This window comes from Mesitornis unicolor, unplaced genomic scaffold (genome assembly GCF_000695765.1).
Source record: "Mesitornis unicolor isolate BGI_N332 unplaced genomic scaffold, ASM69576v1 scaffold24790, whole genome shotgun sequence".
NCBI lineage: Eukaryota > Metazoa > Chordata > Aves > Mesitornithiformes > Mesitornithidae > Mesitornis > Mesitornis unicolor.
Window position 1 is genome coordinate 11354 of NW_010160627.1, and position 12159 is coordinate 23512.

The window sequence follows — 12159 nt, forward strand, 5'->3', positions numbered from 1 at the left end:
GAAAGAAGCTGTGCTCACCCAGGGGCAGAGAGCAGTCAGACTGTGCTTTTTGGGTCTCTGTGTGCTGGTCATCTGACTCTTGAATGCCATCATTGGGAAGGACTCCAGGCTTAGATGGAAAGCTGATAACCTATACTGTGAAATAATTGAGAATTTTTTATGTTACTTAGTCTGATTCAAGGAACATAGACCTCTGCATTTGAAAGCCTGTGCATAAATTTATTGAAGCAGATTTTTGTATTTCTTATGTATTGTGTGTGGCATCAGGAAAATGGAGAGCAATTCCTTGAAAACAAAGTCATTGCTAAAATGCATTATCCCTGTTGCAGAAGTGAGGAAATTGAATTTTCAAAGCCTCTGTGAGCTGTTTTGTCGTCTCTGGAAAAGTACCATATTAAATATGAGATTTAGATAAAAGTCAATTATGTTGCATAGAATACTGGAAATGCTTCGTATAAACCTGCTTGTTTTTCATAAGGAGGCTATTTCTCTCAAAAGAATGTAGAGCATTAAGTATTTTCTGTTCTTTTTCCTTGAAATAACTGTTCAGAAGAAGCACTTTGAAAGCAGACATATCACACAGTGATGACATTGTCATATGCTGAGAACACTGGACAGAACTTTTTCCAGGGTGATGGGAACAGTGCCAGTTATTTAAAGTGTCTCTTGGCCAAAACAGAAGCCTTCAGAAATAAGCTTTTTTTTTTTAACTGTTATTTTTATGATTTGGAATGTGTTAAGCATTGAGCTAATCCACATATTGACTTCTGAAAAGTTGGGTTGTTTTAGTGGATGAAAGCCAAAGACTCAAGTTGCTCGTCTTGATTCAGCTCTGCAGGGGAAGGGCAGGTGTAGCCAGTAGCTGTGGGAGAGCTGCAGAGAGGGGTTTTTAGGGGCTGTCAGGTAAAAAATACCAATCAGCGGCTGAAGCAGTCTTATAACAAATGAGTTTACTTTGAGTGCAATAACCTTTCTTTCTTCAAGGAGAGGTATGCAGAAACACCGGGGTTTTTGGTCATCAGAACCCCTTCCATGTGTAGCATGGCTTTAAAAACAAAACACCACACTCTCTCTAAAACCCCCAAAACTTTGTTTCCCTAGATTTCTGCAGAGGTAGAGAAGATTGTAAGATTGTGAAATTTGGCAATTTGCTGATTTTTGTATCTTTGGGATATTTTTCTGCTGGATCCTGGGCAGGGCCAAGTAGATGCTCTGTTCTAAAGCGTAAACTTGCATGACACCTGGGGTAGGGAGAAATCGCTGTAAATCAGCATTTGCTGTGTAGATTTTCTGCTTTAAAACCTGTTGTGCATCTCCCCTTGACTCTGAGCTGTTGCGGTGGTAGGCTGTATTTCCTTAGACAGTATTTCCTGTTGACGTGCATCATTCTTCTCCCCTGAAATCTCCCTCTGTTTTTCTCTCGTTATTGTGGTTCCTCAGCTGACACAGAAGATGTGTGCATTGTGGAGAGGCTGTTCTCCAGTAGCCTGGTGGCCATCGTTAGCCTTAAAGCTCCGCGCAAGCTGAAAGTTTGTCACTTTAAGAAGGGGACAGAGATTTGCAACTACAGTTACTCCAACACCATCTTGGCTGTCAAACTCAATAGACAGGTGAGTAGTAACTTTGACTGGGTGAAAACACAGGAAGGGGTTATAGATCTTACCCTGCCTTTCCTCTGCTGATTGATGTCTCTTCCTTTGGTGAACGAATTGCTATTTGAAATTAACTTCTACTTCAGCAACCGTAGCTTCTGTGTAGCATCTCAGTACTCATACTTGGTTAAGTGTTTTTGGTTCTGTGTTTATGTATTTACTTAGGAAAATGCCCTGAGTAAGCTGGGCATGTGCTGAGTAGGAGGTTGGACTAGAGACCTCCTGAGGTCCTTCCCAGTGTGAATCATCCTGTGATCCTGAATGTGAAAGTATGTGAAAATGACAGTTTCTGTTCAGGGCTGAACTTTAAGTTGTTATCTATTCACCTTTTATGTTTTAAATTTATTTTTTTTAAATTTTTTTTTTATTCGTTTTTAAAAAAATAAATAAATCACTGAACTGGTAAATTTTTGAGTTAAGTACCAGGAACCAGAGTTTGCTGTATTAGTAAATCATTAGTGGGCTCTTCTGTAAGTACAGACCACTTTGTCTTCAACTAGTTCATTCAGCATAAAGGGAGTGGCATCTGAAGGAGAAAAAATCTTATTGTCTTATTGTCCCCACTTCCAAAAATCAGGTGTGGGAGGATGGGGATCCCTGTTTAAAATCATAAGGGTAACAGTGGCTAATTTGATTTCTGGCATAGTGAGGTAGCATTAAATGAGTAACATTTTGTTAGTCAACCAGATGTAGTCTATGAAATTGTAAATGAGGTCTTGAAGTTAAAATAAGAACTTTTTAAAAAAGCCTCTCACAGCTATTTATGAGTAAGTATTGGGCTCTATAAATGGTTTAAAAAGTCTTGTATGTTTTTTTCTGTTTATCCAAAGCAGGAAATTATTTCCACATGTTAATTGGCCTCTTGACGGGGGAGGGGGGGGAAATACGTAAGGGCAGGTACAGAATAAGAATTAAATAGCTTTAAATGAAGGTTTTTGGCTTGCTGCCTTAAACTAGTAATGTAAATCATCTTCATTTAAATCAATTTGCACTAGCATGGTTGAGAGGAGTCAAGCGCACTGGTCAGTTCAAGTGGCTGAGTGTAGTATTGCGCTGTTGAAGCCTTGTCAAGAGGTGTATCTTGTGTATCTTCTGTCAGACTCTTGTTTCTACCCATCAGGTGGGTACAACCTTTTCTCTATTGGAAGATACCTACTGCATTTTTTGCTACAAATTTTTTTTAGGATTGACAAATTAGTATAAACTCCAGTTTGATAACAGCGTTTTGTCCTCTTTCCTGCATCTAGAGGCTGATAGTATGTCTGGAAGAGTCTCTTTATATACACAACATACGAGACATGAAGGTACTACATACAATCAGGGAGACGCCTCCCAATCCCGCAGGTATGTATGTTGTTAGCTGGCGTAGCTCTGAAAAGTGCATTCTGTGTCAATGTGTAACATTTCCTACGTGGAGCTGTAGTGTTGTTAATTCTTCTTTCAAGTAAAATTAAGTCAGTTATTGTAGCTCTATTGGTATTCTTCATTTTCTACTTGATATTCAACTTTAACTTATGTTAAATAGTTGAATATTTTGCAGGTTGAGTCTGAGATTGCTCATCCTTGTTCTGTTTCTGTTGCTATCTTGTGAGGGCAACTTGTGTTCCCTCTGTAATATTCGAACACAGAATCAGAAAGTTTTTTGCTGCATGAGTCTTGGAATTTGCCTCTTTCTAATTCTGTTTCTGCATCCCTTCTAGGGTTGTGTGCTTTATCAATAAACAATGATAACTGCTACCTGGCCTATCCAGGAAGTGCAACTATTGGAGAAGTACAAGTCTTTGACACCATCAATCTGGTAAGGATTTTTGTGAAGGCTGTTTCCAGATGCAGTGTTTGGGAATAACTTGCTCAGAGGGGAACGCCTAGACACTCAGTTATGTTCCTGTACATGAGTTTGCAGTATCTCTTGTAGCTGGGCTTCACAGAACATCAGCAAAGAAAATACAGGTGCTAATATTAGATTTGATGAGTAGAGTTGGGCAAATGAGTGGAGTAAAGTGATGTGATTTCTATTTGAATTGTCTTTTAAGTATCCTTCTACTGCTTGTACTCTCTGTGCACATGCTTCAGTTGATAACTTCATGTACTTTTACTTGTCAGTTACAGAAATAAATCTCGCAGCTGTTGTCCATAAAGTCAGACGTGTGTTTGCCTTGAATGCTCTTAAATGTGCAGTCATTAAGCTGCAAACATGTAACTTTTAACCTGTACTGTACTAAGGTTATGTTTTATTGATTCACTCCTATAGAGAGCTGCTAATATGATCCCAGCTCACGATAGTCCCTTGGCTGCTTTGGCATTTGACGCAAGTGGGACTAAACTCGCCACTGCATCAGAGAAGGTAAGGTGGCTTTTTATTGACTTGCGGACAGTGATCAAAATGAAATTTGTTTCTAAGTATTTTAAGTAAGTTTAAGCGTGCACAATTCTGTGTGCAAGCACCAAAAAAAGGTGGCTTGCAGTTATAATGGCAAATCTAAATTAAGAACTGTTAATGATATTTGATGCAATTTCCATGCTGTGACATATTGGATAATGAGGTTATTTAAATAAACACATTTTAATCTGGCTGTAATCAGGGCAATCCTCTAAGTGTTCCTCTCTTTAGTGCAGGATACTTATTAGAAATCATTTGTCTTGGTTTGATGCTGTCTTCCTAATGAAAACAAGACAGTTAAAGTCAAAATAGAGAGAAGTGTCTTCCCAGTCTTTGGCACATGAGGACAAATTGTCCATCTAAATTGTATAAATTAGAAAGCCTGAAGCCTCTGCTCTCTTAGTAATAAGCTTAGAATATAAAGGTGTAATTGATTGCATCTGATAAAGGCACAAAGACATCCAGGTGACTGCAGTCATGGTACTTGTGTAGTGTGGTCATTTTCCTGTTCAAATATGGTAAGAAGGGCTGTTCTTGATGCATAGCTTGTTCTCTACATCAGTAGCTCCCACCTCTTGTTGTTTCTCTACTCTTCAAACACATCCTACGAACAAGCTCCATAAATATTTCATGCTAGTACGTGGTGTGCATCAACAGCAATAACTTAACAGCAAAATGATTTGCTGTTTGTAGTTGTACTCAGCTCACTAGAGCTTATATGCAATGAACGAACTTGAAATGAAAAATGATTTTATTTTGTTTTCTTTACAGGGGACAGTAATAAGAGTGTTTTCCATTCCAGAGGGGCAGAAACTCTTTGAATTCCGAAGGGGAGTGAAGAGGTAGGGTTCAACTGGGCTAATTATCTGAAGCTCATTCATTACAGTAGATCTCCAGTATGATCTGCAGTTGAGTTGGCATCCTAATTTTTGCCTGTTTTTATCTTTGTTCATCCCTGCCTGCACACTTATAAGAGTTTCAGCTTGAATGTCTTCCGGTTTCACTCCTTTGGACTTGACTGTTCCACAAATCAATCCTGTCAGAATTGTACTCCCTTTTGCCTTTTAAAAATTTATTGGTGAGGGATCTTGTTTAAAGTGGGTCACCTTTTGTAAGATAGGTTGTGTTCTTACGGCGGTTGGAGGCAGTACATCTAATATTCTCACTCTTCTAAATCCTAGTGCTGTGATCATTGGTAGCCATTGTGAAATGGTGCTATGGTTTGTGGTCGTGGTAACTCTGTAGTTCTCCTGTACTTCATACAGAGATAAGACTGAGTTCAGATTGTGACTGATTGACCCCCATATCTGGTACACATCAGAACTGAACATCATTAATGGGGATCTTGCCCTTGAAGTGCTTTAAGAAGGTATCAGAGAATTCAGAATGCTTATTATGGAAATGTTCTTTTTTCTTATTTGTGAAGCAGTGGTGACTGAGAAGTCTGCTTAATTATTTATTAAGCCAAATACTTGCCTTGTCACCTGCAATCACTGTCAGGAGAAGAGCAGCAGGTGAGTCTACCACACAGCCACAGTTCCTCCCAGCTCTCACAGTACAGCTCGTGTGAACATTATAGAGCACCTTAGTGGTGAATGTGCAGAAAGACTCTTACCTACCAAAATGGAGAAGTAATATTCTCATTTAAGCCAATTCCCATGAGATAGTTAACACTGGCTTTCTTCTTACACCAATTGATATGGTACTAGAATGTAAAAAATAATGCTTTATTGTTTTTCCTTTTTTGTTTTTTTCCCTTAGGTGTGTCAGCATCTGTTCATTGGCTTTCAGCATGGATGGCATGTTTCTGTCTGCGTCCAGTAACACAGAGACGGTGCATATCTTCAAACTTGAGACTGTGAAAGAAAAGTAGGTTTCAGAAATGCCTTAGATTTTTCAAGGAAAAGGCTTTAAAATTGATTATACTCAACAGGTTGAGTTCTCCAACGTGTGGAGAGGCTTCTTTTGAACACTTCTGTAAAGTAAAGGGCATACAAAGTCACTTATGAATCAGCAACTGTAGCTGAGCTGCATACTGTTCTCCCAGTGAATTGAAAAGGTATTTCTGCCAAAGAGAAATTGGCCATCCTTGGTAGAGAAATGTGGAAGTTTTAATATTTTTCAGTTATGTTTGTCTTTCACCTCTTCTGACATCCATATAGGGAGAGCTCTCTCAGCAGTGCCTTCCAGCTACCTATAGGGCTTTAAAAGATACCAAGTTGTAAAATATTCCTATTTATGATTTGAGAGGACAGTCTTGCTTACATTTCCATGGCAGTTGTTGAAAACAGTGATTTGCTTAGTGATAAACAGGTGAATTAAACCTTGAACTGTAGCACTTTGCAGTAGATATTGCTCTTGTATAATGAACCTTATGAAATGCAGTTTTATAAGCAGAAGTATCAGTTAACAATCAAACATGCTTAAATAACAGGCAGAGGGTATTGTAGGACATACTGTGCCCTGTAGCATAAATGGAGTGCATTAGAATCCTCAAGAGTGTTAGTTATTTCTGAAGAGAGACAAGTAGCTGCTTAACATCTTAAAAAATGAAAAGATGTTTCAAAGTGTTCACACACCTTTCTTTCTAATGTGAAGTCAAAGTCGGTCACATTTGTCTTCTGACTTGCAGACCTCAGGAAGAGCCTACAACCTGGACAGGTTACTTTGGAAAAGTACTGATGGCCTCAACAAGCTATCTGCCCTCTCAAGTAACAGAGATGTTCAACCAGGGTAGAGCCTTTGCTACAGTCCGCCTGCCGTTCTGTGGGCACAAAAACATCTGTGCACTTGCCACGTGAGTGAAGAAATTGAGCTGCATTCAGGACCACGTTGGGCTGTGGAGACGCTGAGACTGTAGAACGTGGACTGTTCAGGGAATGGCATAGTTTTGGATGAGAATAGACTATTTTTAAGTGTTGAAGTTTAAAGATGTCTCTTAATTTTGAAAGAAGAATGTTGAGAACAGACCCATGGGCTTACGGCATTTGCTTCTGTTAGTGCTAGGGGGAGCAATACTGTACGTTGTGTTAGTGAATTGCAGAATTAGGCATACCAGGCTAAGCATTAAAGAAGTCTTTGAAAGCAAGTTCGTGTTATTCTTGACTCTAAAACAGCATAGCATTCATTACAGTTAATTTTGAGGACTAAATCTCAGCTTTATTCTGTCTTCACCAAAGGCAGGTCTCATTTGGCACAGCTACCAAAGCAATAAGCTGAGGGGTAGTAAATTTATTTTGTGGGTCTTTTAATAGTTTTTTATGCTAAATTGACTTCATGTCTGTACTCTCACTTCTCTGATCTCAAACCACGCTTTAAGCAATAATTAAGTCTCGTAACATTTCTGAATTAAGTAAATACTTCCCGTTAGAATATTTGTCTCCAGAGTTGCACAAAGCTTGATAACGGAGTGGTAGCTTCTGAGTCTGTTTTACTGAGTTATATATAAGTTACTTGATTGCTGTGACATCCCATTAGCACTAAAATGTGGTTGTGCCTTTTTTACATGCAGTTCTTTCCTCGGTGCTTTGTCTGACTGTTAACAACATTCCATGTCTGGAAGCTAGAATGTAGAAAATACCTTAAAATCATGGGAGAGGAGGAGAGTGTGATAAGTAATTTAAGGTCTTATTACACTGTTGTTTTCCCCTAAACCCTTCCAGAATCCAGAAGATCCCCCGTTTATTGGTGGGAGCTGCTGATGGATATCTCTACATGTACAACCTAGACCCCCAAGAAGGAGGAGAGTGCACACTAATGAAGCAGCACAAGTAAGTCCACAGTAGCCGAGGACTGTTGTATTTAATTTTTTCACAAAATCCAGTTTATTCTTAAACTTACTTCTGTTCTGCAGAAGTGTAACTCAGAACAGCTCATTTCCTTAAACGAATCTTTTTCCAGACCTCTGACATGAATGAGTAACTTCAGACTCCCTCTGCGCCTGCTTTCCTAGTATCTGCTACACTTAGCACCGCTTTGCCAGCAGAAACTCGACACTGTCCTACTGCAGTGAAGGATCAATCGCTGTTAGCTGTATCATCCACTTTCCTCTTACTTGACAGTTCGAGTGGAGTTACTTGAACAAGAACTTGAAATGTCTTGACACCATCCTTTTCATCAATAAATGAAGCAGAGAGAGAATTTACTCTGACTTCAGAGGAGAATCTGGCCTATGAAATTTTCTGTATTCTCTCTCTACTGGTGTCCTTATCAAACTTCCTTTCACATAGACCAGCCAACTAATGTTCTGTGGCAGTACTGTAGAATGCTTAAGTAAAAAATGACAAGGTGGTATTTTTTAATAAGGTAGGAAAAGCTAGGGCAATATAGTCAGATTGCTTACATGATCAATCATAGAACTAAAGCAAATAACCCATTGTGATAATTCAGGTTTGCAGCTTTGGTCAGTCTATAATACTGGTCAAAAATCATATCTTTGCCTGAACATTTTAAGGTATGACCTCTCGTTACACTTGTAGATGAAGTGAAGTCTCGGAGGGAAGTTTTTAACGGGTTATTAATCTCTGAAATGCTCTAACACTTTCCCTAGATATAAGCGTATGGAGCAACCACTTCTCTTATGGACAGCTCAAGAGTAATATTGCTGATTTGAATGGTTATTGTTTGATTGGGTTTTTTTAATCATGCACTCCTGTTTTGAGTCTTTTTTTTGTAGCATCAGCTACTAGGATTTAGACTGCAATACCATGACAGAGGCAAGCATGGTGCTGATGTGTCCTCAGTGTTAAATACGCTGTTGTTAGATGCCTTCTTGGAAGTCCTCTGGAGTGGAGGGACCAGGTTCCTCCTGTTGCATGTGTATATGTGTTATTCTTGTACGTCTAATGAGATGTTCTTCTGTAGCTGTCAGCTAGAGCTGATTTATGCCCAGGTAGATCACCTCTCCACTAACCTCTCTTTGCTTGGTAGGCTCGATGGCAGCATGGAGCCGGCCAACGAAATTCTAGAGTCTGCATCCCATGACCGGCCGTTGGTAGCGCAGACGTACAGTGCCGCTGTGACTAAAGGTACATATGTGCCTTCCTCACCCACAAGGCATGGTAAGGAGCAGGCTGGGAATGGGGCAGAGAGCTCCTCTGCGTATTGCTTCATTCTAGATGGCTACGTGAGCTCGTCTGCTTCAACACTGAGCTTTTCATAAAAAGTCTGCTTCACACTGAGCAGGAGTGATGGGGAGGATTCGTGAGCAGAAGGAAAAGAGCACTTGAGTGATCCATCTATAGGAGGCTATAGAGGAGCCTCCTCTATAGGAGGCTACTGCACATCACATCTTTGCTACTTTCTGTAGAACTTTGTCTCAAATTGTGGTTGATTACTGTAGGGATAGTTGCAGTACTTGCCAAATGATTCTTGAGATGCCCTAACAAGTACTTTACATATGAGTTCTGCACCATGACCTCATGCAAAGCAGCTGAATTACAGCCCCCCCCCCCCCCCCCCTTTTTTTTTTTTTAAACAAGTTTGATAAGTGTTCTTGCTGTTCCTTTATGGGAACAGTGACCTTTTAGCCTGACTTGCTGCTCTGTTAAATTGAGAGGGTAAGAATTTGTTTCTTTGGATCCAAGCCTTGGTTTGTGCTGCTGATCCCCTACTACTTCTTCCTTTCTCTGCAGCCTATACGGATGACCTGGGTGCTGTGGGTGGAGCTTGCCTGGAAGATGAAACCAACTCACTTAGATTGGATGAAGACAGTGAGCATCCTCCCATGATCCTTCGGACAGACTAAATTTTGACCTGTGAACTCACTCCTGAAGCAGAGAACACTGGCTTGATGTTTCTTGAGGAATCTCGTGTTATGCTGCTATGAACTTTGACATGAGTTGGGAGAGAGGATGACAGACTCTTACAGTTTTAAGTCGTAGCTGTAGTTCTAATTCTATACAATTGGAAAAATATATGGTTTTCAATTCAGTGGCTTTTAATCTTGCTTATCTATTTTAGCTGTGTTTTATTTTTTTTTGTTGCCAAAACCTGCTGTTCGTGCAGCCCTCGGAGCCTACTAGCTTTGCATGCGTTCATGTGCCAAGCAAGCATAGGAGGGGGAGAGAGAGAAGCCACTTTATAACAAACTCAAGTTTGTATTTTTTTTATATATGTATATAATATTTAGCTTATATAAGGAAGGAGTAGAGAAGTGGTTCTGGAAGCTGAGACTGGTTCTGCACTGACAAAGGTCCAAATGGTTTCCTGTGCATGGGCTTGCAGGCATACCTAGTGACTGACATGCAACCTTTCAAATGCAATGGCCTGTTTTTTGGGGTTCTCCTTCCCTTTCCTGGACCATTTTGTTAATTAAAATTCCTTCTGAATGTTGTGTATTTGTGGGACTGTTCTGTTTGTTGGGATGGAAAACTGGAAGTGTTTCCCTGCAGAAGGATAGAGAATATAGAAAGTGCCTTTACAGGGAAGAAAAGGAATTGCTGCAGGAAGAAAGCTAGGATGAAGGAGGAATTGCTGGAGACTCCTGGTTGTACACCTTAGTACTTGGGTGTCTGTAGCCCACGGTGGCCAATAAGCTTGTGGGTTTTTGTAGACAAGACTTGGAGTGCACTTTCTTTCTCTCCTGTAGGTTGTTTTATTTCCTCGGCAGAGTAGCAATAACCTTTTTTTGTACTCTTTTAAATGATCCAAAGCAAGGGTTCTGTCAGGCTGGATGGAAGTCCCTGTAGAGTGTGGCAGCCCCACTCTAAACAGCCTTAAGGTTTTCAGCTGGAAAGCACAGCTCTCGGTTGTTGCTTCTCTTCAGTCTGGGGCTGAGCGACCGCTCTCGTAGCGAAGGTTCATGTTTTTTTTCTGGATACTGATGTAAATATAAGTGATTTTGAAAGATGTTTCCTTTTTTTCTGCTGGATAACAGTGCTTTGCTTTGCTTTTTTGTATTATTTTTTTATTTCCCCTTTCATTGGAGTACCTCTTGTGATACACTCCAAGGACTGGTGGTCTCTTTGGCAGTTTTGGAATAAATCCTTAAATGCCCTGACCCTGGCTAGGGCTTTCGAAGGCTGAGCAGTGCTGCAGACTATTTTTAGGGTTGTAATGTGCCTTCTCTTAAGTCTTGGGTAACAGTGAGTGAGCAAGTGATTAGCAAAGTACTTGGTGAGTGCTACTTTCCTTTGCCAAAAGGAGCCTGCTCTGCCTTTTTCTGTAGCAATGTGGGTTGCTTCCTTTCCCTGTACTGACTGCTTGTAAAGGAATAAAAATAAAAACAGAAGAGGAAATTGCAGATCTGGAGAGGAGGACGGGAGTTGAGTACTCCAGCTACGTGTGAGCTCCCTACCACAACTAGACAGTGATGTGTTTTTAGGATTTGGTGCTGTTGAGTCTTCTCTTGAGCAATGGCAGGCAGGGATCATTGTCCCCAAAGCTCTGTGTGCGCAGGTAGGCTTTCCCCTCCCATAAAAGTGCAAAAGATGGTATAGCCCCTGCCAAGAGAGCTGCTTGCGTCAGTGAGGCTGTGCTAGTCTGTATGTGGAAGGTGTTCTTACATGAGCAAGTGTGGAAGAGAAGGGATCGGGCTTGTTTATTTACTGCAAACCCTTGACTGGCCTAAGTAGTTGCCTGGAGTGGCTTGTGGTGTCCTCTCCAGTCCCCAGCACATTCAAAGCAAACCACTGAGCTATGTGGAAATCTTGTGTAGTCTCTCGACTTTAAGCTCTGGCTGACAACTAAATTCCACGGTCTGGAATTATTTATTTACTGCAAGCGCTATCAGCTTTGCTGTGGAGCTCGTAACTGCAGAGTAAAATACAAGTCTTGAAGTAAATATAAGCTCAGTGAGCTTTGCTGGCAAACTGAACTGCCCAGGAGCTGTCAGATGTCTGCTCATTCCAGACTAAAGCTGGTAACAACATTCCTGATAACATACTTGGAGGCTTGGCACAGACTCCGCTAGTAACGTTAGCAGTAAACACGCAGAAGCAACGCAGATCTGCTAAGCACATCATGTTTTACAACTCTTGAGTGTAACAAAGGCCGTGTTACATAGTAAGATACACCCCTTAGTGTAATTACTAACTTCTACTGCTAAAAAGTGAGACCATTTCTTGTACTAATTTTACCCTGTTCATAACTTTTCCACCTTATCTTCCACAGGTGAGTTGGAGATCC

General features: G+C 40.5%; 1 protein-coding gene across 1 annotated transcript in view; it reads left to right on the forward strand.

Annotated features, from left to right (window-relative positions):
- WIPI2 (WD repeat domain, phosphoinositide interacting 2) overlaps positions 1 to 10370 on the forward strand; it is a gene marked incomplete at its 5' end in the record, with an annotated part of 13209 nt that extends 2839 nt beyond the window's left edge. The window contains 10 exons of the mRNA XM_010190548.1: positions 1441 to 1610; positions 2900 to 2996; positions 3353 to 3450; positions 3904 to 3996; positions 4804 to 4874; positions 5794 to 5901; positions 6665 to 6829; positions 7695 to 7802; positions 8962 to 9059; positions 9666 to 10370. Of these exons, the coding sequence (XP_010188850.1) occupies positions 1441 to 1610; positions 2900 to 2996; positions 3353 to 3450; positions 3904 to 3996; positions 4804 to 4874; positions 5794 to 5901; positions 6665 to 6829; positions 7695 to 7802; positions 8962 to 9059; positions 9666 to 9778 (1121 nt within the window). The remainder of the gene's footprint in view (positions 1 to 1440; positions 1611 to 2899; positions 2997 to 3352; positions 3451 to 3903; positions 3997 to 4803; positions 4875 to 5793; positions 5902 to 6664; positions 6830 to 7694; positions 7803 to 8961; positions 9060 to 9665) is intronic.
- Positions 10371 to 12159: the final 1789 nt, after the last annotated feature.